This window comes from Anopheles merus, chromosome 3L, assembly GCF_017562075.2.
Source record: "Anopheles merus strain MAF chromosome 3L, AmerM5.1, whole genome shotgun sequence".
NCBI lineage: Eukaryota > Metazoa > Arthropoda > Insecta > Diptera > Culicidae > Anopheles > Anopheles merus.
In genome coordinates this window covers 38,963,210-38,989,177 of record NC_054085.1, presented here as the reverse complement: position 1 = coordinate 38,989,177, position 25,968 = coordinate 38,963,210, and the positions used below count along the sequence as shown (strand labels likewise).

General features: G+C 45.2%; 1 protein-coding gene across 7 annotated transcripts in view; it reads right to left on the bottom strand.

Annotated features, from left to right (window-relative positions):
- The window catches only part of LOC121598918 (beta-1-syntrophin), a 100,312-nt gene that overhangs the window by 18,844 nt on the left and 55,500 nt on the right, over positions 1-25,968 (bottom strand). For all 7 annotated transcript variants that reach the window (XM_041926286.1, XM_041926287.1, XM_041926291.1 and 4 more), the window contains exon 6: positions 6,515-6,727. In XM_041926286.1, coding sequence (XP_041782220.1) covers positions 6,515-6,727 — 213 coding nt within the window. The remainder of the gene's footprint in view (positions 1-6,514; positions 6,728-25,968) is intronic.

Below are 25,968 nucleotides of genomic sequence, written 5' to 3'. Positions count from 1 at the left end.
CCACGACTAACGGGAGCAATGAAGGGGCTGAGAGAGAGAGAGAAAAAAAAACAGAGCGAATAAAAAAAAGCAGAAGCCTCAGCCACCAATTCCCGGCCAATCCATTTGCTGAGATTTCTAGCCGATTTTCTTCCGATTGTGTTTGTGGCGTATTTCCTGGAGTTTTGCCCCCCACCCTCCTCGCCGGGCCTGTACGGGTTCGTTTTCTCTTCAGAACAACTAACTGGAAAGGGGTTTCGGTAGGAAGAATGGGACACATGGGGAAAGGATGGAGTATGATTGCGGTTGCGTCCTGCAGCCGGTTTGTGGTTTTACGCGGTTCTGCCTGATTATGACAAATGTGTGCCCTGGGATTTGTGCTACAGGTGTGTTAAAGCACGATTTACGGCACCACATAATGGCAATTGCTTGCGAATCGGGGCGAATTTGTAAGTCTTGGCACTGATCGAGTGGGAACGATCGGTAATAGATTGGGATATATTTGAATTATGTAAAGTGTAAATACAAATTAAATTATGTTACTTCCATTGTGTCATGCGTGAGGGAGAGAGAGAGAGAGAGCATTGACTGGAAATGACTCGATAATGTATGAAATACATTGATACTTGCTAACCGACGAATGGGCTGGAGGGATGGGTGCAAAAACTCAAATGAAATATATCAGTTTAATCTTTACGCTAGCCAAAATGGAATGCAATGGAGCAAGCTTAATAGAATGTTCCTGCAATCGATGCTGCAAACTTGAGCATGGTGAAAAGTTTTATCGTCTATAAAGTTTTTCTCCAAACTTTTTGATATTGTGTCTCTGAAAAATGAGAGGTCTTTGAACATTGGTCATTCAATTGAAGTATTGCAAGCCATGGCGTTAGATTGAAATTTATTGAATTTCCGTAACGATTATGTTTTTTAATTGTCTTGCGATCAATTAAGAAGAATCATGTCGACAAAAACGCACAGTCTATCCCGTCTGCTCCGGAGTCAAAGTTAACATTTAATTTTATTCACCGCTTTGGCTAAATACACTTCAATAAAAGGATTGATTAAACGGATTACAAACTTTGAGCGAGCCGGCAAATGTGCGATGTTTGCTCGATACGCAATTGCCGTTCGCAGGCTCGCTTATGAAAAGCATCAACACTGATCAATCGATTGGAAATTGTTTTAATTTTGCTGCAGTCTGTGCAGCACTTTAGCCCGGTGTTGCTTTCGTTGACCTCGTAGCTCTGAATTGGGTTCGATTTCGAGCCCCTTCCCTGCGGCTACATGCTAGGAAAAAGTTAGCTGCAGTCAAGCCACGGTATCAGCCGGTTCGATTGTACTCACATGCACATTGCAGAACCCACAGTTTTCCCCGTGCCGAATCGATCTTGCACACATACATGGGAAGCTGATGTTTGTTGGCTACTACCGGACACAACATTTTATGCTTATACAGTACTGGTACGCGCTGGTTGCTACTGACCAGCGAGCCATTCGCCGGCCATAACGGCAGCACGGTAGTGGCAGTACTGCACGGCACAGGAAGGTTGGGCGAAATTGAAAACTATCAAATGTGCTTCAAAGCTTATTTGACAGCTTAATAGTGTGCGAATGTGGGCATGTGTGTGGCTTGCCGGCTGTTGGATAAATCGAATGCATGGACGCGCATGGTACTTTGTACTACAGCCGGCAGTGCATGCGATGGAGGCGTACGGTCGCTCATGCACGAAGCGGAGCACGATAGCGTGCCACGCGTGAAACGTTCAGTAAAATATCACTTGAAGCATGGCAGGGGTGGTTACTATTAGACTGGCACCGTTTTGTCGGTAAATGTATTTATGGTTTAGATCCGCGTTCAAGCAACGCTCTACTGGCTCTGTAAAAGGACAAGTTGATTGCAGGTGTCTTTACTTCGGCTAACTTCCGGTTGCGCTTTACATTTTTAGCAGTTTCCCTTCGGATGATTGGAAAACTATGCAAGGTGTGCGGACAGACAAACGCACCAAGCAAGTGACATGAGCAACACTGACGATTACAGCCAACAAAGTTTACTCCACAGACTTAAGAATCTAGCCAACTCCGACTGGCCCGCTTTCGGAATTCACGGACACCACGGTCGGACGAACGGAGGCTAAGAAAAAAGTGTTTCTCCCCTTGCACAGCAAGCAAGTGCATGTAAAGTAGTGATTTATTCAAGATTTTATTATTTGCTTTATTCTCTGCTCGTCCGCTCCCAGTGGGAGGTTGATGGTGAGCATTTTGCTCCCTTTCGTTTTACACTAGTGAAACTTTTTATTTACCAACGAGGGAAAAAATGTAAAGAAACGACCCTTCACCGGAGGTTCATTCTGTTGGGGCAACGTTTGCCGCATGCCGGTCGGCTGTGTTTGTGTAAGATGCTTTTATTTTGCCTTGCTGTCTGTGATCTTAGATGTAGTTTGTTTTGCGAAAAGCTGTATCTGTGTCCTTGCGCGCTGGGTGGTTGATGCAGACAGAGGAAGACGAGCACTGTGAATTTTGATTTTCCTTAGGGTGAGGAATAAAATCTTCATCGTCTTGCATGGCATATTGTGCACGATTTCCATGATATGCTGGCAGTCTCATTTTGTTAGTCATATTTCTATTTACTCTTTTCCACCTTATGAGAGTGTGTAGCGGAAGTTGTCTGCATAAATCGACAGTTCAAGGGTTTATAAAAAAAAACATGAATTTCAGTCAAATCCTATGTAAAGTTTTTCTAAAGCTTAACGTTTACAAATCGTTATTTTACTGAATGAAAATCCAATAATTCTATTGTGCAGTGTACAATCGACATTCGGGCGCTATTTAAACGTTTAGCAGGAGAAATTGAACGCGTGCAAACTGTTTCACAAATCAAACATCCAATCGTGGGGCCGAGAGCATCGTTCGGAGGCTTGATTTCAATTTGATGTACAGTTTATTTTCCATTTTCTATCCATCCAGCCGTACGCTTTTCGCCGGGGCGTATCGAAACCTCCCAAGGGGGTTGCACTGTAACAACAGAACCATTCCATCCGGGAAGGAAGCGAGAGATGCGCAACGAGGATAACACACACATAAACACACGGTCTATATCGGGCAACAAGATGTGTTTATCGTTTTGTTTTATCTTTCAATCGATCGATTGCTTCGAGGGATCGGTAACGGATTTCGGTCGACACTTCGCCGGTGACCTGGGCCGGGTTTCTGCAGGCCCGGGATCCGGAAAATAAATGGTCCACCCAGGACCACATGTCAACACCGACCCCGAACGAAGCCAGCTGAGAGATATCTGTAATCATCGAGCTTTCAAGTGCTGGCTGGGATTGGTTTTCTGGAAGCGCTCGAAACTGGCAACCTTTGAAGACATTCTCCATTCGGTCAACGAGTGTCGATTATCGCCAGATTCATTTCAGTTCGTTTAGATGTGTGTGTGTGTTTGTGTATGATACCGGTAAAGTTCCCATTTGCCATTTGCCAATCTTGTGCTGTACAAATTTAAAACCTAACTCTTCCTCACCGATCCACATTGCTTGATCGTGCTGTGCAAACAAGCTGAAATCCTGCTTATACCCATTCAATTTAAGCTTGCTATCACGATAGTACGCTTGCAGCCTCCTCGCTGCACTCCCATACAGCTGCAGCTAGATGAATTTGTGTTTGCAAATATAAAGTTGGTATGTCAACACGACCGTCAAGCTGTTTTCTGTGGCACGTTTGCACGAATGCAGGATATGTGTCATGTGCTTCTGAGACACTGGGACCGTCGTTCCTTTACCATCAGCTGTCATCCATCCCCAATGGATCTGACAGGCACCTATCACCGATAAGTACGAAATGTTGGTAGGGAATATTTAGCTAAACCGAATTGAAATAAATTACCGAAGGTATTGAGCCAGATTGAGCAGCTCACAACACACAACCACAGCTACTGAGATAAGTCATCCCATTTGCCCTGCGAGACCGACCAACCATTCGCTTTAGTATGGATCTTATCGAACCCGTTTCAATACATCACTCGGTTGCGCGGAGCACGTACAGATCAGGCGCAGCATGCAAATAGAGAATTGCTAGAGCTCAATCGGTTGATAGATCCAATCGCAATTGCTCGTAAAGCAGCAGCCGTTGCAAGGGAACGTGCTACAGCTAGAATAGTGGAAATGGGGACGTGGAAATGCTTTTTCCCAATGAAAAAACACAAAAAAACCTGAAGCTCATTCATTCAAAGGGTTGCACTAAAAATCGCTTCGTAAGAATTTCTTTGTACATGTTACTTTCTTACTTATTGCAAATTACCCAAAAGCAGACCACAAGCGTTATTCATCCTGGGGTGAAAAGAGATCCGTCAGACGCAAACTTGCTCCCCGACCTTCTTCCCTACAGGTTGTGTGATTTGTATGCAAATAAGCACACACATAGAAGCCAATTCCAAGAGTAAATAAACAAGCGGCAAAGCAAAGAAACTTTATCATCGGAATCGAGCTCGGTAAGATCGGTTCACCAAAAAAAAAAAAAACCAAGATTGCGACTGAGTGGGAGTTGGATTACTATAGTTTTTTTTGCGTTTCCTTTTTTCCACGTGGGACTCGAAGCAAATGGGTAGTTTGAAAAATTAGATTCAGTTCTTGGTCAGCGAAAATGTTTGAATCCCGGGCAAGGGATGAAGTGCAGGCACACCAGACATGTTTGTGAAGCAGAGCAGAAAACGGATGCAGACTTGCTATGTGGTTCAATCGATGCAAAAATCCGTTCGAATGGACTATCCTGCTGACAATGCTGATGTCTTTTACTGGACCATAAAATAACTTGCCCGAAACTTTGTGATCGAATTCGGCTCCCCGTACACGAGTGTGAGTGTGTGTGTGTGTGTGTGTGTGTGTGTGTGTGTGGCGGGGGGGGAGAGGGGGTAGTTACAGTTGATAGAAGGGAGCAGTCACTGGAACCATCACCCGGAAACTGATTCTCACAAGGAGAAAATTCCAAGCACCCTGGGAAAGTTACGGGAAAAGATTCAAAATGGCCTTAGTTTTTTTTTCTTTGCCTCAAAAGAACCGAAGTGTATCATTAAGCAAAATAACAAGCGAAATCGAAATGAAAGGTCTGTTTGGATGGGCGATCATGAACAGACACAAACACATAAGAAAGAGAAAGAAGATACCTTCAAGGGTAAAATGTGAGTCATCTCGGGCAGGAGCGAGCAAATGTGCACGAAAATAAAATCCCATACATAATCCTTAAGCTATCGCTGGTCATGATGCTCTTTGCAGCAGTTCGAGAGGAACGCCAGCAGCGATGCAGTTTCATTTCCGACCTTCTGAATGTGTGTGTGTGTTTGTGGGCCTAGGGGAAAAAGCGGTTGGTGGCATAAAGTGACACTGCATAGCTGCATAATGACTGCAGTTGGTGCAGAAGTGATTGCATTCAGTCGGTGCCGCTATGAAGCTATCTACACACACACACATACACACATAAACACACATGCACAGACGGATACGGGCGACAGTTGCAAACGTTGACATTTGTGATGAGCAGCTGGGAACCAGCCAGGAAGAATTGCCATCTTCATACGGACAGTCCTCAATTAGCTGACAAACTTCAGAACCATGCAATATTTATGGGAATGAAACAGAAGTCTTGCAGGCGCATCGCTTCTTGCATGCCATCGTCTCGGTTGAAAGGTCGGCGGGTAAGGGTGGAGTGGGTGGTGGGTGAAAGGGGTATAAAAAAGCTACTCTCCTCTATCCTCCGGCAATGTGCATCGGACGAGAGATGCTGCGGTAGTAGTGTTGGATGGTCGATGACTCTATGAACATTGCACAAAATCACTCGCTGGTAAGATAAAGCTGCACTAAAGCTTCGTTCTTTAGTGCCAAGCTGTTGCTCGACCGGAAGAAGGAGGTAATGGTAGTCATTGCGAAGATGGCCATAGTTTCCAGTAGGAAGGAAGGAAGGAAGGAAGCAACACCGAAAGCTGCTGGTGAGGGGGCTGAATCCGACTGCTCACACAAAACGAACGGGGTCAGTTGGGTTTTTTTTTTGTTGCTATCTACATTTCGTAGAATTATTGAAACTAAAACTAAAACTCCCAGCATCTGAAAGACCGAGCCGAACTGTGTCTGCTTGCTGGATGAACAGTCACGGCAGATGCTATTTCGAATCAGGCATCCAGATGCATTGGAATGCCGTAAGTAGCAATAAATATTTATAATGGTTCATTTCAACTAGCGCAAATGTAAACCGCTCTCGGAACTTGTTTCGGACCATCTGAAAGAGGTTAGAGCAGCAGGCAGAGGGAAACCGCCGCACCGGTTGTGAATATTTACTATTACATTCATTCTTTCCGATGAGCTAGAGGTTGTTATAAATAGACTGCTTTTTGATATTTTTTTGTGTGCCAATTTTGCAAACTTCTAACCACGTAACCTTTTTTGCTGTGGAATGAAATGTGCTCAATTACAGTATCGCTTCCACTTGCACCTTCCTGCATTGCCACGCTTTGCGTAAGCGCTCAAAAACTGTGTATCTCTTGACTTACCGGGATCGTGGTATTTGAGGTTACGGGCCAAATGGGTAAGCTGCAGGGGAATGTAACGCGTATCGGCACGGGGCGGACTGCGCGGGGCAACGCCGGGCGGTGAGGACGCGTTCGGGCCGAGCGGACACAGGAAGGCTCGCTGCAGTTCCCAGCCCACCTCGGAGATGATGCTTGCCTTCCGGAAGTAGGGTGTGACTTCACGCAGAAATTTTACTGAAAAAAAACAGAGAAAAAAGATCATCAGAGCGATGAATGGAGGAGAAAGAATTATGTTAAATGTGTTTGTGTGTATTTGACGGAGAATGGACCCAGAACGCCCCGGGATCGAACGATAAGCTCTCGGTAAATGCTGGGCGATGTAGCGGAAGTGGGAAGCTTTATCAACCCTTTTCTTCATCACTGACCGCGCTAGCGAGCGGCACTAGGTCGTTGGTTTACGCGGAACGAAAAGCTAGCATACAAGAGCATTCGGGCCAGTAAATTAGAGCAGCAGTTTGTTGTTGCCATAAAAAAAGGATGCTGACTACGACGAAGTCAGCTTACTGTGTGTGCTATTAGCAGCGGCTTATGAGAGGCTGGGCGCCGTACGCGTTACGTGTGTGGCAGTGCGGATGCGGTCAATAGAAGCGGCTGGTGAAGGTACATTTACTGAAGGAGCGTTCATTTTAACTCGCTGTGGAATTGATGATGATGAGCTTGGTGATGATCGTTAGCATTATTTATTTCGTCCTTGCCACTGTCTTCGCCCGTTTTAAAACAGCTTTCCGCAGCAGAAAAGAGCTCGTTTTTAAGAAAAAGCACTCTATTTTTTAACCCACTCTCCAGATCAGCGCTCTCCGTTTCTGGGAATATTACACCGCCACGGAGTTAAAAATGTGTGAACGCTAGATTATCACATGAATAAAGCGCAGTGACCTTTTGCACTTGCTCTCTTTGCCAAACGCCCTATTCTGCGTCACTGTAACGGGAATGGAGGTGCATCATATTCGAACAATGCAGCGCGGACTACACATGCCCTCTGTGCCGTGTACTGTGTTCCCAACGTAAATGTTCATGGCACTGTAAAATCGGAGATAAGTGTACCATGCTTTCCTTCCCTAGCCGACTTTCTTCTATTTAACCATGGTCGCTATGCTGTGTTGCTGAACTCATTTTCGACTGTTTGAAGATTATGTTCCTTTTTTGCGTTTTTGCCTGATACATGTTAAATGGTCTTGTTTGCTTCGAGTCAGGGATGTTCTCTAACCTGTATCGTGTTTTTGTGAGGCCAGGATTTTCATGTACATTGGAAATTTACACATGAAAGCGGTCTAATCCGTACGGTGTATAATGTATAGCGAATAAAAAACGACCAACAAAACTCTAAAAAGCAAAAGCTGAAGCGCAAAAGCTCCAAATTATCGCTGCACTCGTTAGAGCTCAAATTGAGGGAGGATGAAGAGCAAGCGACTTTTGAAGAGTCACCGTCCTCATCCCGGAGGGTGTTATCCTTCAACGTCTCTACCCAGTCCGTCCCAGGCAGAGGAGTATCCGTTTACTTCATTTTTTGAAGTTCTTTTTTACCGCCGCGCAATCCAACTTACATTAATGAGAGCTTTTTGCACCCTAATAGCTGTCTTTGGGAAGAAAAAAAGGCACACGTTGTGTGTAGAGAAGGAAAGCACTTTTGTGCACCACTCTGGGGTGGGCAAAGTTTGTACAAAGGTAAAGTTTTCACTTTTACTTTTTCGCTCCTCTCGCTGTTCTAAATGTATGGACATGGAGAGGAAAAGTTAAATTAAACGTGTGCTAGATCGAGGGTGAGCTGCATGACTAATGATGTGTGTAACTCGTTAAAAAACTCTCAAACATCGTGCATACCGAGAAGGTGAGGTATGTTTCATTAAAATGGTGTTTTGGGCCGGTTTTTTGGTTGGTACAAGTAGGCCATTAGAACAAGAAAAGGTAATGTATTCTACTTCAACATATTACTAAAAGTACAACATATCTATGCTCACGGGACCCACTGTTTCAATTTATATTTTGAAACCAAACAAATCAATAAACAGCTAATAAATAAACAAGGATCACGCGGTCAAACAGCTGTCAGCTCTTTCTATCCATCCATAAAACGTTTTGAAGCATTGTTTAGCTTTTATTTACCATACCCTGATGTTGTTGAATGCTCTGTCAAATCGCAACGCATTTTATCATTTTGTCTGCAGTCCCGCATAACGCTGGTACCTGCTCTCCATGGGGAGTCTTCCGTTCTTGCGGGTTAAACTGTCCAAACACACCAAACAACAAGCGTTTATACCAATCATTTAGTGCAAACATAGCCATGAAATACATCTTCCATTCAATGGCAGGGCAGCTTACGGGTGCTTATCTATGCCGACGTGAAATAAATGAACTTCTCACTACAGATCAGGTTGCAGAATTTATGTGCCCGGCAATTAGAGCGCTTGGAGGAGGGCAGGAAAAACGGTGGGCGGTGGTAGGAGTGGTGTCACTGGTGGACCAACCCAGGGCCAGGGCAGAAAGTTTGCAGTTATTTAATGCCTTTACATGAGGTCATTTTCATTTGCATGTTGCTTCTGTGCGGTGATGGTACAGGAAAGCAACATGCACTTGTGCTTGTGGGAATGCAGCTTCGTCGACGAAGAAAAAGAAGGAAAGCATCTAGAGAATCGTTAGAAGTGCAAATGCTATGCAAGACTCAAGACTGGTGTGCGTCGGCAAGGTACGGTCCTAGCCTCCTAGGTATGGATCGAACACAGCTGAGTCAGTTTTCAATTACACCACAATATTATTAGAATCGGTTGTAAGTGAGCAGTGTAGGGTTTCTATTTTCTAATCCATGAATCGATTCATTTCGTCTGATCTGCTGCGGTGAGTGTGCCCGACGGCATGCCAACGGAGAACTTTGAGTTATTGCATCGGGGGTTGCGGTGCGATACTGCGGCACTGTTTTGCACTCGTTTGAACACTGCAGAAGAGCGTAATGTGGTGACCATGGCATCGGTTGTGCTATTGTTTTCTGGACAGATATTTGTCATTAAACGAGCTCATTGCAACGGGCATACCGGTCGAAGAGAGCGGGATACGAAACCAGGGAGGATTTACTGGCAACTTCTGGAGCAAGTTTCATGTTACAACTTGATCCTGCTTGAGAAGCTACAGTAGCATCGTTCAACAAGGTAGTCTGAGTTTTTTTTAATGTAACCTTCGCAGAAACTCGAGAAAACCTCTTGAAAATAGCATCGCTCCAGAGAGCAGAATGTTTTACCTTTCAACGCAACTCTGAAGCTGAGCTTCTGCTTCTACTGTAAAATCTATTTTCTAGCAAGACTTAAGCTCTAGACCTCTTGAGCGTTTGTCACAGGAGTATTGTTCGGTGTTCTGTTGCTATTCTAGTGTTTTGCATTGAACGCAAGTAAATCCGATTCTAGGACGGAAAATGTTGAACATCCTTCAACAGAGAGACCGATGAAAAGATTACGCAGAACATTGAAGCAAGGTATGGCTATTCTTAATATAAGACTCTTCGCTTTTTGCGTCTATGGCTACTGAATGATGGATTGATCTGTTCTTAACATTCACCAAGTACGGTATCGATAGAAACAATCAATGGTTTTTCGTAAAGTCTTAGGTGACTTAGGAGACCATTTGACAGCAAGATATCAGAGTGCATTTAAAAATAATATTCTGATAATATCACGTTAAACACGAGTGGCTTATTCGACATCGAACTTAAAGGAAAACTTATTTGCTCCAAATTATCGGTGAATCATTTTGAAAGCAATTGCAATTTTTAGTTACAACATTTTCCGGGGCATTTTAGTGCATTGCTGCGAAGATTTAATCCGCAAACTCTACCTCTGCTCTGTGTTGTAGCATTGACGGTAATGCCGTACCAGTGCGTTCCCGTTCCTCAACAGCACGCTTTGTTGCAAGGGCCTAAGAAAACGCTTGAAAGATATGTGTTCATCGAAATGGCCAAGCTAAGAGTAGCAGTTCTATCAGACCAAACAACCAACCTCCACTCTGTGGTTGAATAACACCCACCGTTTGCAAATGTGGTTGTATATTGCAAGTAACGTATTTCCACAAAGCTCGAAAGGCTACAACACCAGTTTGGTTTTGCAAAACTTCGCCTCAGAACATTAGTAGCGTGAATGGGAGGTATGCTCGTTGCACCTGGTAGAATAACAAGAACTGGAAGGCAAATAGCACGGAAGCAATTTTAAGACGACCTACACCTACTTGGTATTTCTCGTGATCCTCGAAAAAGCTCCCCATTCCACCATCTGTATGGGAAATTGTTTAGTGCTGTAATAATGGCGAGCCACATTAACGTTTGCCAACGTGCCCACAAGGCAGTACGGGCGTGGGAAGCAGTGACCTACCAACATCGTTCGCATCGTTTCCTTTTTACAGGCAGGTTTGCAGGTGCTGGTGGTTTTGTTCTTGAGTGCATTCCGGAGCATTTCTAACATGCATGAGTTTAGTAATGAGTTTTTGGCTGATTCTAAAATAGATGTAATAACTATTTCCTCATATTATGAGAACGATCTAAATATGAGTATAGCGTTGTCGTAATTCCTAAAAGAGTCAGATCAGTTAGGGCGATTTGGTGGGCAAAGGGAAATGCTCTTTGATCAAATATGCATTAACATCTTTCTGGGAAGATGGCACTATTTTGTAGGTAACAGCAAAACGACATTTGAATATGCCATTGGAAACAGTGTAAAACCTTAGATCAGGGAAGGGGGCATAGAATCATCACCAGGTATCGCAGAGGTGGACATCACAATTTAATTATTAACATTGATGGTGTGTTTTTTAAAGGGAGCTAATTTCTTTTGGATTTTGTCTTACCGGGTCTTTCTTCTTCTCACATCTTGGTTGTATTTTTTGTTGTTTCAAACTCTTAAGAAAGTATACTCTGCACATACTTTTATCTACAGCCATTTCACAGCACTTATGGCACTTTTAACAAAAGCTCTCTGAAACAATGCCCTAATACGCTCAGGTTCGGTTGGACGCTTTTGTGTGGTTCCCAGATAAAGCATACAAATTTTATTTTTCCCCTTTGGCTGGAAAAAAAAATCAACAACCTTCTCTCCCCCAAAAAAGGGTCACACTAGTCCGATAAGATGACCCCGGAAAGTGACACAACAAGTTGCTTGTTTACGCCGACTTTTAAGCGCAACACTAGCGCGTCTCGTATGATGGCTTCTTTTCAGAGAACAAAAGGAAGAAAACACCCAAGTAACAGGAGGACGCTAAAGAAAGTGAGGGAGAAAAATGCCCAATTATTTCCCAAAACCCTAATAGAGAAAAGCCGGGCACGCTTGAAGGACACGATTCAACGCCGCCGGTGGAAAAATTCAGGCCCAAGACAGCGTGCGAAAGGAACGAAGGACACTGCGCAACACGCAGGAGAAAAGCTTTGGTTCGCTTCACTGCGGTTGCTTGCCGTAGTAGGCAGCTTTTCTTTTTTGCTCCCTTTCACTCTCTCTCTCTCTCGCTCTTTCTCTCACTCTCGCTCCTCTCTATCTGCACTTTGCCATGTTGTCACCCAAGAATGGTCATCTCCTTCCTCCCGTAAGAGTAATGGCCACCCGAAGTGTTCCGGAATTCGGTTACACAAAAGCGAAACACTGAGTGGGAGGTCGCTAAGGGGCGATGAAAAACAAAGGAAAAACGACACTGACAAATTAATACAGAAACAACACAGACAAACGGAGCAGCGGGCGATGGGCAGTTTTTGGGCGATGCCGGTACGATTTCACCACGGCGTGTCTTCTCTGCCTTTCAAAGGTATCCTCTTTGCTGGTGCCCGTATCCCGCGTAACGCAAGGAAAGCTCGAGCAGGAGGAAATCGGGGTGGGCCTAGAAAAGAGAGAAGCTGTCCCATCCCGATCCAATCCAATTGTTTGAGGGAAAGCGTTCACTTTTTTTCTTCTTTCTTTCTTCATTCGTTTTCACGCTTTCCTTACGCCAGCACAAGAGCACGCTCGCTCATTAGACAAAAAAAGGAAGATAGCATTTTAGTGTTGCTGTTTTCGAATCTTTCTGTGCACATTCGGGCAGTGGCTCGTTACCGAGGTGGATACCGAACCGCTGCTCGATTGAAAGATAACGCGTCGCCACCGTGAACAAAGGTTAATAGAACCGGCTTTTCTTTCTGCACGGTTCCTGATCTGGGCGGTCGGGTGGGCTAGAAATTGTTTTTACCACCGTTGGGCTATTTGAAAACAGTTGTCTCAATGCTCCCGACTTCGGTACGGTCCTTTTGACCCGAGCGGCACCTTTCATGTTTCTTCACTCGGAGGCTCGCTTGTGCGGACGACATGAAGCAGTGCCGAAAGGGTTTTTTTCGCTTTGCTCGAGGTATTAGAAATGGAAATATTGTCCCTTTTGGTTGCACGCCTGCAAGCATCCACATTCAGCAATATGGCACGGAGGGTATTTGTGTGCTAGTATAATGTTTCAATATCTAACTTAACTTTCCATTTGTTGCTTTGTTCGACTAAGAGATTGCTGAAGAGGGAGTGGAAGCAAGAGATTCCAAAAGATGGGTTCTTTAAATAGATAAGTAACGTCGATGCCATGCTGGACAAAATATATAATAAACTGATGAAAAGTTGCATTTTTAAAACTAATTGAATATATTTAAACGGAAAAGCATAACTTTCCCCCATAAAAATGTATTATTTACGAATAAAACTCCCCAAACAAAAGCAACAAAAAGGGCATCGATTGACATCGACCGGATCGCAAAAGGAACACACAAAAGCATAATAGTACAAAAAAGCAGCAGAGCTTGCTCCCTACGAGTGTGTGTGGGTGTGTGTGTTTTTGCACTTCTGCAACACTCTCAGGCGGGTGCTCCGGTGTCGGAACGGCATGCTTCCGGTAGATCGAATTTAATCCATCACTGTCGGCCCCGACCGAGCGCTCCATTATGCCGGCACTCGATTCCACTCAATCGATGCTTCACTCTGATGCGTGCGGTTGTGATGCTTCAGCGGTACGTGAACAATCATCATTGTTTCCAGTTCTGCAGTGGAGTCAGCCAATAGTAGTAGTGGTAGTGGTAGTAGCAACATCCTTCAGAGAGTTGATGTGAGGTGAAGTAGGGAGGGAATTTTTAAAATATTTTTCACGCCACGCCGGAGTTGCGTGCAGGAAAATAAAAATCGCGCACTTCATCCCTCTCACCAGTAGTGCCTGGGACGTTCCTGCTGGGAATTGAACTCACTTTGCAGTTGCAGGAGGTGAATGTATATGATGTTTTTGTTTTTATGTGTGCTGCTCATACCGCAGCAGTAAGTGATGTTGGTTGACGGTTGTTGAGCGGAAAAGACAGCGGCATCACGATCGGTGCCACGAACTCCTGGGCTTGCGTTTCGGGTATCATTAATTAAACCGTGTTTCTATTTTGTTGTCGCAACAAAAAAACTGCAAACTGAGTACAGCGAGCGATAAAAACGGAGAAAGCCCATGTGAGTGTGTGTGTATGGTGCGTGCTTCTGGAGCTTTTGTGACAAAACAGTGTCATAAATGGATGCTTGTGCATTAATTTACGCTGAAGCGCATCTGCTCAATTGTCGTTGTCGTCACCATCGAAGGTTTTCGTAAATAAAACCGCGTTGCTTTTCTATTTGTTGTTGCTACCGCTGCTGCTGCTGCTGTTGCTGCTGCACACCAAATGGCTTTAAATTGGATCACTTCAGAGTCTTAAAATGTGATGGTGATGAAAGTGAATGACGAAAACGTAAAATGTTCGTCGCTTGGTAGAAGCTTTAGGGGCGCGTTGGCGAGAGAGATTTGTAAATTTAAATTATGTGTTTTTGCATGGAAGTGTTAGATTTAACTGTATTTAAGGCGATTTACTTTACAGATGTTGAAATTATAAGACAAACATATGTAGAAGAAAAAAAATCATTCACAACGCGTATTATTCAGTATACAGTTGCATGATAGAATTTTCCTGAAAATTACTAATACCTGCAAATGGATCCAAAAAAGCCACAAAGTGAATAATTGCGGTTCATGGAGAATTAGATGCGTGCTGGTCCTTTTCCCAGCTTCACTAGCGAATATAGAAGGAAATTCCCTTCTTGTCTTGCAGCAAAAAAGTACTGTGTATGTGTGTGAGTGGGTAAAATATGCAAATAATTCGATCCGTGCTACATCAAACCAAGCAAATGACCCCCATCGCAACAGCTCTGAGCTCGGAGATAAAGGAAGGCTTTTTTCTAAATCGATCCGGAACAAACAACCGAAGTAAGCATTTCCCTCCGGAGAGCCTCTGTCTTACGAGGTGGTGTCGGTCAGTTCGGCAGGCTAGAGCTACAGAAAATGCTTTCCAACTTGAGCCGACACGGTGATTGTGAGTGCGATATGTATCGCCACTGGCCGGAAGGTGTGAGATCGGTCCTTAAAGCGGGCCCACACGGTTGCTCCAAGATAACTACGAAGACCACGAAACATCTCAACCATGCCATTGCCGTAGACCGGATGAAGGCGAATGGCGAAAAGGTTCATCAATTATCTTGCAGGATCATTCTTATGGAGCTCGTAAAGCCTGTGTGTCTTAGCGAAATTTCTGCAAGGATGGAACGACATGGAGAGTGTAGATTGCTGGGATATCATATTTAAGGCACTGCCGGACAGAGCCGATCCTTTTACCGGCCCGTAGGGTACGACGTAAATCATGCGCTGATTGCAGTAAATGTAAACAAGGCGCACAAGAGGCAACAAAAAGCTCGTGTTTGGACCAGTCCCGTAGGCAGGCGATCAGTCAATGAAAAACACTTTACGGGTAAAATATGTACAACAGCTCACTTGTAGTTAGACGAGTAGCTGAATCGGAAACCTCCACTGGTTTCACCATCAGCCTTCCCGCGCGTGCAAGACGTCAATGCCATCCAGCAGCTGTCACAGAAGCTATATCCTCCGAGCTTGGGCAACCCATAGCGGGGATAAACAGTGCTGCAAATCGTGCAAGTACTCGACTGAATGGGGAGGAATATTCATCATCGTGATTTATCCCATGTATGTCTCAAGAGATCAGCGTCGTCTTCGTCTTGGTCGTCGTCGTCGTCGTCATTTCTTAGCCAAGGTGTGCGTCTCGAAATGAAATAAAACGCTCCATTGCCTAACGGGGTGGAGAGGAGTCCGTGTAGTCCGTTGTACCGACCCACTCCCCAAGCGTGGCCTGATGTAGATGCGTGATTTCCCCATGGTACGACCGCCCTAAACGACGACAAGCATTCCACATGCGAGAGGGGGACGGATTGGGGTCATTTTGCGCTTCTCTGTCCTGAGAATCATTGCCCAACCGTACGTTTCTGGAAAAGTAGGTATCCTCACCATACACGCGCCCCATTTTTCTTCTTACTTTGGCTTTGGTGGTGATACGGAGAATCGTTTATGCTTTCGCTACGTGTCGGCGATACCTGTCCGTGACACGGAAGTGACTGTCACTGTCGCTACGATAGAACGAACCGAGCCGGGCTGACGATGAAAGAATGGTCTATAAAGAGCGGGGCAAGCCAGGAAAGAATGGAACCTACCGCGAACGCGCTGTGAGCCACACGAGAAAGGTGGTCTCGTTCGCCATACCTTGCAGAGTGTCCCAAATTAGAGGCGACTCTGGCACATTTCCGCAACTCGCCCTCTCCCCAGCGCCAAACACGCTCACACAAACACGTACTCATGCTGCGAGGTGCTTTAACCTATTGGAGCACTGAAAGTGACAGCTTCCAAGCTCGGAAAGCTTGACTTTTGCAAGCGATAGAAGCTTCTTTTACACGCTGCGGAAAGGAGACTCCACTTGATAGCGTTCAACAGAATCTGCCCACTCATCCTCAAGACAATTGAAACCGTCAAGGAACACGAGCTGGGCAGAACGGAACGAGCGCTCTTATAGGTGTGGAAATGATGCTCGGAGGAGTGGACGATCCGGCCAACCGTTTCACAATAGCGGTGGGAGAAGAGTGTAAAAAAAGATTGCGAGTACGAGACAGGTACGACGAAGCTGGCGTTGCCATTTGATACACTCTATTTGGGGCGGAATCTGCATGATGATATATGTGCGAATTGCCCTGAACTTCACTCACCGAGGGCGGACTGGTATGCGGCCTTCTCTCGCCAGACCCGCGCACCGAGCTGCCGAACAGTTCCACGCCAAAGGGGAGACAAAAGAGGATCCAATAAAAACCCTCCTCGGTGTGTGCGTGGCTTGGCAGTACCACTCTCGTCGACTTTTTGGAAGAAGTTGTAAGAGGATCTACATGAAGTTGCCGAGGTTGGTTGGGTGCAAACTTTCAGCACCCACCAACAATGGAATGGTGGTGGCAAAAGGCGGCTGCAGGGTCTTCTTCTCCAATTCTGATCCTAGCCACAATAGCCTGTGATGGGATGGAACTCTAGATCATAAATTAAATCACACTCGTCGTGCGTTGGTCCCTTCCCTTGCATTCCGGTTTTGCTAGAACAAAGCCCGCCCTACCGTACATTGGTTGATTTTGGCAGAAGGACTGTGGGTTTCGAATGTGTGATTTGTCTCAGGTGGCTTTTACTGCGGTGGTTGCATTGCCGTGGAATTTGCAAAACCTGTCATGGCATAAGAACCACTTGCTGGGTAGCTTAATTATTCTTCTAATACCAGCAGGCGTGGGCGACCGGGGCCAAGCAGTAATGATTTATGTGAACCCTTTAGCTGCAGGTATTAGGCAGTGTAATATGTTCTACAGATTTTAAATCTTCATTACTTGCTGCTAGGAGCGAGACGAATGCAAACATGTAGCCATAAAAAGGTTGTTATTTCCCTAGCAAAAAACCGACAGTACTGTTTCACGAATACTGGTATCCGGGAAATCGTTTAACAAGTTTTCCTTCAGAAACATTTTAAATTACAAAGCACAGTGCTTCGAGGAATAGTATGGTGTTTTTTCAATTCTCCCTTGACTGATTTTCATTTGCAGTAAATGTGCTGCAGCCCTTGAGTAACGGAAGAATTTATTCTTTATTTCACATCGTGTTTATGAATGAGCAGGAAAAAAGGTCCTCTTCTGCGGTACTATTATTGCAGAGTAGCTAGACAATATAATGATAGGATGAAAAAACGACTGGCCCCCGTTTGGTTCTTTTCAGCAGAAAAGCATGGTAAAGAAATGTTTGATTCTTTTCAACCTTTTCAGCTTTTCAAAATGGTGGTATGCACGTAATAATTAAACATCAGCTTAAATATAACGAACAAAAGCGTAGCACCTTGAAGCAAAACTTGGAACACACTTCTTCGCGCGCCATTCAATTGACTTCCAGGTGTTTGATGGAAAGTATTAACAGCGTGTATTATTATTGTACTCTCGTTCCTTACCCACACACGATCGCGAACGGTACGCTTTGCAGGTCTTCTTGTATGTTAGGTCGAGGAGAAACTTCTCGCTGAAGTGCTTCAGCGCGAAACGAAATACTGACAAGTCACCTTTCCATCAACCGAGCTCTAGCAAATGGTACAAGCTCGCTCCCGTTTTCGACCTCTCTAGGGTACAATGGAACCTTTCCTTCGGTCTGAACTGTTCCCGCTTTTGGGACGAGTTGAAAAGAAGCTTCGATGATTCAATTAGTGAGTGAAATTTGAACAACATCCTACCAGAAGAGTCATGGGCAACATTAAACAGTGCCGATGAATGGAATGGCGCGAAAAATATTCGCCATCCTCGCAACCGCGTAACGTACAGGAATTTCTAGTAGAATTTCCCGGAAAAGTAAGGTATAATATGTGTGAGTGAACAGTTTTGGAAAGCTTCTTCGTATAGAAAGCCAGAAATACAGTAAAAATGAACCCGTTTCATCTCACCCACCTGTACTTGACTCCCTGTTGATGCGGGTGAATCGCCTGCGGCGAGAAAATCGAATTTTCACATTCCACTCATCATCGTTCCTGCGATGGGTTTCCTTCCGCGTTACGCCCGACTGATGGCGGCACCTTCCTCCACCAGTGTGCTGTGATATGGGCTGCGAGCGGTGTAACATTATCGATTTCTGAAGGATGCTGAAGCACACGACCGCAACAGCGGGCTCGCGGGGAGGGAGCAGACCACCTTAATGCTGAGATGGTATGAATTTTACAACACCCTTCCAGACCGCAACACACTTCAGGCGTGCATCAAATTTCATTCTCACATGCACACATACACCCAAAGAGACTTGGTAGAAGAATGAAAGCACAGGCCCGTCAATTTGTTTTCCAAAATTCACATCCCTATTGGCGGGCGCGGCTTTTAAAGCTTGTTCCGCGCCACCGAAAACGTGCCCAAGACATGCTGGTAGTTTCTTCCGCGTACCCCGAAAAGGCAGACTGGCACACCAAACAGGATCTTAGCCAGATGTAAACTCTCTTACCTGCCGTACCTGACACCGGGCGGAAGTATCGAAAACGACAGAAATTCGGAAAGGAACACAAAGACGCCCTCATCCGGGAGACCGCCATGCTGTGGGAACACTCCATCCGGGAAACTCTCACTCCCCAATCGCAGTAACAAGGAATGATGAGTTTACTTTCATCGACAAAAAAGCCACTTCCGGGAACAAGTGCCTCCAAAGGACTACTCCCCGTTGCCGCACACTCATCACCACATTGACCTAGGCCGTTCGCTCGTAGGCACTTTCAAAGGTGTTTCAAGCACGTCGACCAATCCCGGGTAGCTTAGCGCCTGTTTTCCGTCAACCGCGGGAAAGGTTTCACGGTACATCAGAACAGCGACCGAAATTGTGTCCTCCGGTTGGCTGGGACGAACCTTGTTAGCGCCCATGTGTAGATGAAACACAAATTGATTTAATACTGTTGCACACGGACCGCGATGACAGAGTTGAACTCCATCGCATGATGGTAGCTTTGTGTTGCTGTTGCGGGAAGACATCGCGTGTCCGAGCGCTGTGTGGAGCGGGTTGTGGTCGGTTTAAAAGCAAGCGAAAGAACACTCCAAGTGAGAATGTGAGCGATGAGTGGTGGCTTATCTGATGTTGTCAAGCGGTACAGCACGCCCAGGTACAAACACGACCAGATTTCCATTCAGATTGACGCACTGTAGGCTTTCATCCCGCTCGCTGTGGTTTGATGATAGCATCCCGCTTTAATGTTTCCGCTGTTCGAACCGCTGTCCGAAATGGAATCGATGAGTACGAACTGATAGCCAGTGATAGCACCCTTATTCGGATGCTCAAGCATGTCCCCGTACCAGCGGGGACGCTTGGCACGGCTGCGATGTTGTGTAAGTGAAGCACAGCTTTTCCAGGAGCGTTTTAGGAGGAATTCACTTACGTGCAATAACATGCCCAACCGGGATCTTGATGGAAGAGAATGTTCCAGGAACACCTGATCACTCCACTCTATTGGTGGTTTAGTGAACCGGTCCGGGGAACCCTAAAAGCACTGCCGATTTAGGAGGCAGAATCTTTCGTGTACAACAAATTATCCGATCTGCGTGCAGTTTCTCGCCTGTACAGTTTCGGGTAAGTTTATAAGTGCCTCCGTAAAAGCGATTTCCATCGAAACTATCCGGCGCTTGAGCGTGTTTCTATAAAGACTCTTTGATAGTCATGCCGTATAGATGGTGTGTCGCTTAGGACGGAATTTACTGCAAGCTCCTCTTGATGTTCTATTTTACATAAAGCTCTTCTTCAGGGAGTAGAATGTCCCAATACTCAGTATTAGATTCTCGGATAGCAAATCAAATTTACATTGCTAATAATATCAAATTCTCATGAAAAATGCTATCAGATGTGGATCTACTCCCTGCTGAATTAGTGTGAAAGGGTGATGAGTCCTAATAATTTGAAAATATTCAAAAAACAGTTCTATGAACGAAAACAGCCAAACACATTTCCCCCGAAAACAGCACTCTATTCATTTATGTGACCACACCCTGCTTGAGATAAACTAATTTTACAATTCACCAAACATCGTTTGACACTTTGGAATCTGTTTCACAGATCACAAAAATCAAACGCCATGACCGAGCGGATGCGGGCACAATCCCACTGTGTATCGTGTTTACCCTTTGGTGTGTAGTAACAGTTGCGCTCAACTGTTCCAAAGCTTCCCAAACGTTCGTTTCGTTTCTACCCCCGTGGAAGGCAATTAATTTTCTAGCTCATTTAAGTTTTATCGACCGGCACTCGAACGGGCTCGCCAGCTTCTTGCCACTGGACGTCGGAAAGATCGGAGGGAAGCTTGAAATTTCGAACGAAAAATATTCCAATTTCTCAAACAAACGGTTCGATGATGAGGACGGTGATGATGATGGTTTGAGATTGTTACTTTTTGGGAATGGAATTCTTTGTTGTGGAGAAACTGAATTTGATTTTTATGAAGATGAGATTACTTTGTTCCATGTTATATGCAATATTGTGACAAGAGCGAAGGACAGCGAAATGAAAAGTTTCGTTATCACTACAACATCGAAAGCATAAGTAAGTAATCTGCCCCGAATTATCATGAACCGTTTCGATCTCTTTACTCACTACCAAAGCCTGCTGCTATTTGGATGATTCCCTCAAATTATCGCAGCAACCTGACCACCTCTGCCGGTGCTCATCTACCGTAGCACCAAAGTGTAGAGGTAAAATGTGGCTCGTCTGACTTGTGGCCGGAAGGTATTTGTTCGCTGCCAGTTTGCAACCGAGTGCCACTAATCAATCTTACTCCCCATGGCAAGGGATCCTACATGACTTTGGGATTGATTTTTCCAAACCCACCACCTCGGCCGGATGGACCGAGAAAACCTTCTAGCCTTCTACCAAGTGATCGATGATGCTACACGAACCGAGCAGTCGAAAAGCAAGAAGCGGTTGGCATAGTTTTCATTTCTTCCCCGAAACTCATTGGGCTTTGGGAAGTGTGTGTTTGTGTGGCAGTGCCACAACTGCTGTAGTGTTTGCGCGATGTAACGGCGTATGGAGTATGGTTTCTTGCCGAGGTGAACTAGCGTTACTTTAGCTAGTCGAAACCGAACTCGTTTGTCTCGAAGCTCCGCGCAGAGTAATCAATCAGCAAACAGCAAAGGTGCATCCGTATGGCCCGTGGGAAAGTATAATTAATTAGAGTGCAGTGTGCAGTTTTGCATGATAGTTGCAAAGTGCACGTTCAAAAAAGTGTAAGAAAAACATGACAATACCACAACCAGCCTTGAACCACGCAAGTTCCAAACTCATTTCCAACCAAATGCACTTCGAACTATTCCTCAAACCTCAATCTGAAAGACATCCTTGTTTACTTATTTTCCTCGTGTAAGTAGTAAACGCTTTCCAAACATAATAATGAAGAGAAATAATGTCAGGAAGTTGTCCAAAACTATCACCTTGGCTCCAAATTGACAGTTTTTCCTTACTTTCTCCACATCAGCATCACTCTCGGTTTATTTGCTGTGCCCTTTCCAGGAAGCATCACTGGACCGAAAAGATTAATGATTGCTGATGGACAGATAAACAAAGATATCAAGTCGAGATCGTTTCTTCTCCTTCCAAGAGATGAAAAATGCCTTTCGAAGCGAATACAACATTCCGCACACCCACTGCTTCATGGCTTTCCGCTTCTTTCTCTTTTCACACACACACACACACACACACACACACACACACACACACACAGACCACTCACCCCTGCACGAACAAATACACACTGATGGACAGACAGCCTAAGAAGGGCTGTCATGTACGAGTAGTGTGAATTTAATCACAGTTTCGCCTGTCCTCGTATGCATGCAAGTGCTCGTAGTCATCGGTTCAAGCGGTCCTCTTCTCGGACCTAACGAAACAAGGCAACAGCGAAAAAAGCACTCCTCCTCCGGGCTGTCCTTACTCTGCATGCTTTCTCTCGCTCTCTCCTGTTAGATTTACCATTCATCCATCATTGGATAAAGGTTGGCTGTGATAGAATTAAAGATTTATGTACACGAGCGGCCGAGCAGCGCGGGCCATTCATCATGCCAAAACTGAAGATTTGCTCTCGCTGGCAAGCGACAAAATGGCGGACCAGACCGTCGACCGTGGTCGTCGTGGTGGTGGTCGTCTGGATGGTACAGCTTCGTCGTTGACAAAGTCTGTCCGGTGCAGCTTGCTGTCCCAGCAATGTGCAGTGAAGTGAATCAAAATGGTGCAATCGATACGTTGCCCTTCCTGTCTCTATTTGCTCAAGTACATTTTGAACTAATAGCTGCTGGAAGCGATCAGTGGCCTCGTTGGAATTGAAATAGGATGCAATGTCGTCGGTTTTTTTGTTTAACAACTGCAGCATAAGAACACTTTAAATCAAACAATGTTGTAGAATTATTTTGCTTTCTTCTAAATAGAATACGTGACTGAAGGTACACTGTACACAGGAATCTGTTCCCCGCACGCACACGTACCGAGTTTTCTCTTCGCAAAAAAAAAACTTTCACATTTTCACCCCGAAATCCAACGATTGGCCAACCGCGGAGAGAAATAACGAAACGATGCCACAAAAACGTACACGAAGCAGTCCTTTGTTGGTTTCGGGGTGGAGGTGGTTACACTCCAACCACCAGGAAGACACGACTTTGCCTCATGCAAATCAGGGCCGGTACAGCGACCACCACCAACTTGGGTCTGCTTTTAATTTTAAGTGTCGTGTGCTATGTTTTATCGCAACTCGTCGTGGCGTACTCTTTTTTTATTATTATGCGCTCTAGCTGAAGAGCTGCGGATGCACGTTGCGTTAAAATTCGCCACAATGGCGCAGATTGTGTGCCGTAGCTTCCGGAAGCGTTTTTTTTTTCTAAAAGGGGAAATAGAAAAAGCGAAACAGTAACAACGGCGCTTTCCAGGCAATGGGGTTCTCTAACCATCAGCGCTGAAGTGGCGGGATAGGAAACACACGCACACACGGGTAGAAGGGATAGAAGGGGTAGATTGAAATTAAAATTTTCATTTATACGAAAAATTCTGCGGCTACGATGCATTTCTTCGCACACTTCCTTCGGGGAAGCGTGAAGTGCGCGACTTCCGGTCGCGGTGAGGGTTTGCATTAGAGAATAACTGCTCCCGCGCCCGCTTCGGTACGAATGAGAGATGGCAATTTTGGCTGTGCCATTGTTTACAGCGTTTTGTTGGGGCCATTTTGTTTGCGCTCAAGCGTGTGCCACAGTTGCTTTACTAAAGCAAAACAGGATTTCGATGGCGCAGCAGTACAATTTGCAATAGAATCTTTCGCCCTTTCTGTGCAGCATGCAGCAAAATTGGAAAGGAAACAAAGTGAGGGCGCGCGTTGGCACACCAAAAAAAAAAAACTTAATTTTCACCCACCATTCAAAAGAGGTGCGATAAAGTGGGAAAACTTTGCACATCTTTCGTGCCGGCGCTTGTAATTATTTTTACGAGGACACTTTTGGTGTTTGCGAGGGTGCGGCAACAACGGCTATTGCGAGCAACTTTCTTGTGAAGATCTTTTCAAACTATTCCCGTGTCTCGTGTTGCTTGACAGGATTATGAACTTTATGTTGTACGTTGTAAATTGTTTCATTCTTTAACGGTGGGAAAAGTGTGTGTGTGTATTTGTAATGTTTCAATAGTGCGGTGGTTTAATATAATGTTTCCTGTTCTTTTGTGATATTAAACAAGGTTCTATTGATCAAAATTGTCTTAGTACCAAAGCACGCACCCATCCAGTACGTGATGCCAGTAGAAGCGCAAACTTCACCGTTGTTCGGAAGGCTGTTCGACAGCTTTTGGTCGGCTGGAAGTGATTTACGCGCTATCGGGACAAACAAAAAACGCGTGCAGTGAGTGATAAAATGATTAATCTCCTTTGTCCACTTTCCTCCCAAGTGCCAGGACGGGAGTGAATGGACTTTCAGGAAATCGTGTCCCTGATGTCTCTCGAGAAATTGCGTACCACGATAAAACAGTTTCTTGTTGGTCGGGAAGCTTCCAGGCTTGTGTTTTTATGTGTGCTGATGGGAGTTTTTCCCTTCGTTCTTTGTTTTGTTGTTTCTTTAACCCAACAGTTGAACGTGGTTGTTTTTAGGTTCGTCCAACGAACCGTCCAGGAGCCTTCATAACGCTTCTGCATCCAGCTCGAACAGTGTAGTGATGTAAGTGCTTTTCCCCTCTATCTCATAAGCACCACAAACACACACACATAGCCGGTGCTCCCGATTGTTTTTTCTTCCCTCTTCTCTGATCTGATGCGTCAGTGTATTTTTGTGAATGGTTTATTTTTTATTGTTCGGAATGCTTCGAAATGCGATTTTTATGAGCCACTGTGTACTTGCGCCCTTGTGTGGGTCGTTTTAGTGTCGTTCAAATTCCAGCTGCGGTGAGCCTTGCTTGTTGTTGTTATTGTTGGGGCATGGACGTTGCCCTTTTTTGCGGTGCGGTGTAAAGTTTTGCAAAACTCTACCGATCAGCCCGGAGGAATGACTCACCCTCGGGAGTAAAAACTCCCATCCCTCCCATCGCAATGCCCGGGCATGATGCGTGGTTGGCCGGTGGAGATGGCGCTTATTCTTTATTTGCTTCCATCTTTTCCGAAACCCCGGAAGGAAATAATGCGATGATAAATGGGTGCAGCACAATGGTTTTATTATTTCCTGAATTATGCGGAATACTGCCCTCGCCTCTAGGGCCGGCCGCTTGGAATGTGACACACAGTGCTACGCTGGGAGAAGGAAAGGCTTGTTGCCAATTTTTTGCCACTGAAAAATCCCATTCAATCCGTGCTCAGGGACGGTCAAAAAGAGCAAATGATCGTGATTTTTTGTCACCTAAGCGAAACATTTTCCTACGGCCGGTGCGAGAGCCGCCCCAGCGTCGGTGGGTAAAGCTGTTTGCCATGCAGTTAGCCATTTGCAAAGAATGATAAAGATTGCAGCCCGATAAAAAGTGTGAATAAAGGTCGGTTTGGCTGGGTTTTTTTTTTTTGCGGCGCTAGTGGCGATCATTTCCTGGCAATGAAGCGCCTTTTTAAGGCGTTATCTGACGTGTTTTTAGACGAGGGAAAAGGCTTTTATCTTATCCCCGATTCGAATGCGTCAAAGTTGGGTACGTTTTGCCAGTAAATGAGAGGCATAAATTTGAATTGCTAGAAGCAAACTTCTCCCGCTGTGTAATAAACGCTTAACTTCAGCCCACCTCATCGATCTGTTCCAACATTTCGTGCTCTGGCGGATTTTCCGATCGATTGTTGTCATCTTTAATTTGTGAAACCAAAGACACCCCGCACCCTCTCGAACCCAAATCCGTTTTCAGTTACTTTTTATGGGCGAATAATTTACGACGGCATCGATAAGAAGCTTCCCCGTTTTTGGGGTGAACGTTCTCGGTAAGCTTGTAATGTGTGGTTCTCCTCTTCATCCTCCTAGTCCCAAGCAACAACGAAGCTCGTTCGGTGCCCGGTCGTGTAACCCCTTACGATTGACTTCCGCTTTTCATTG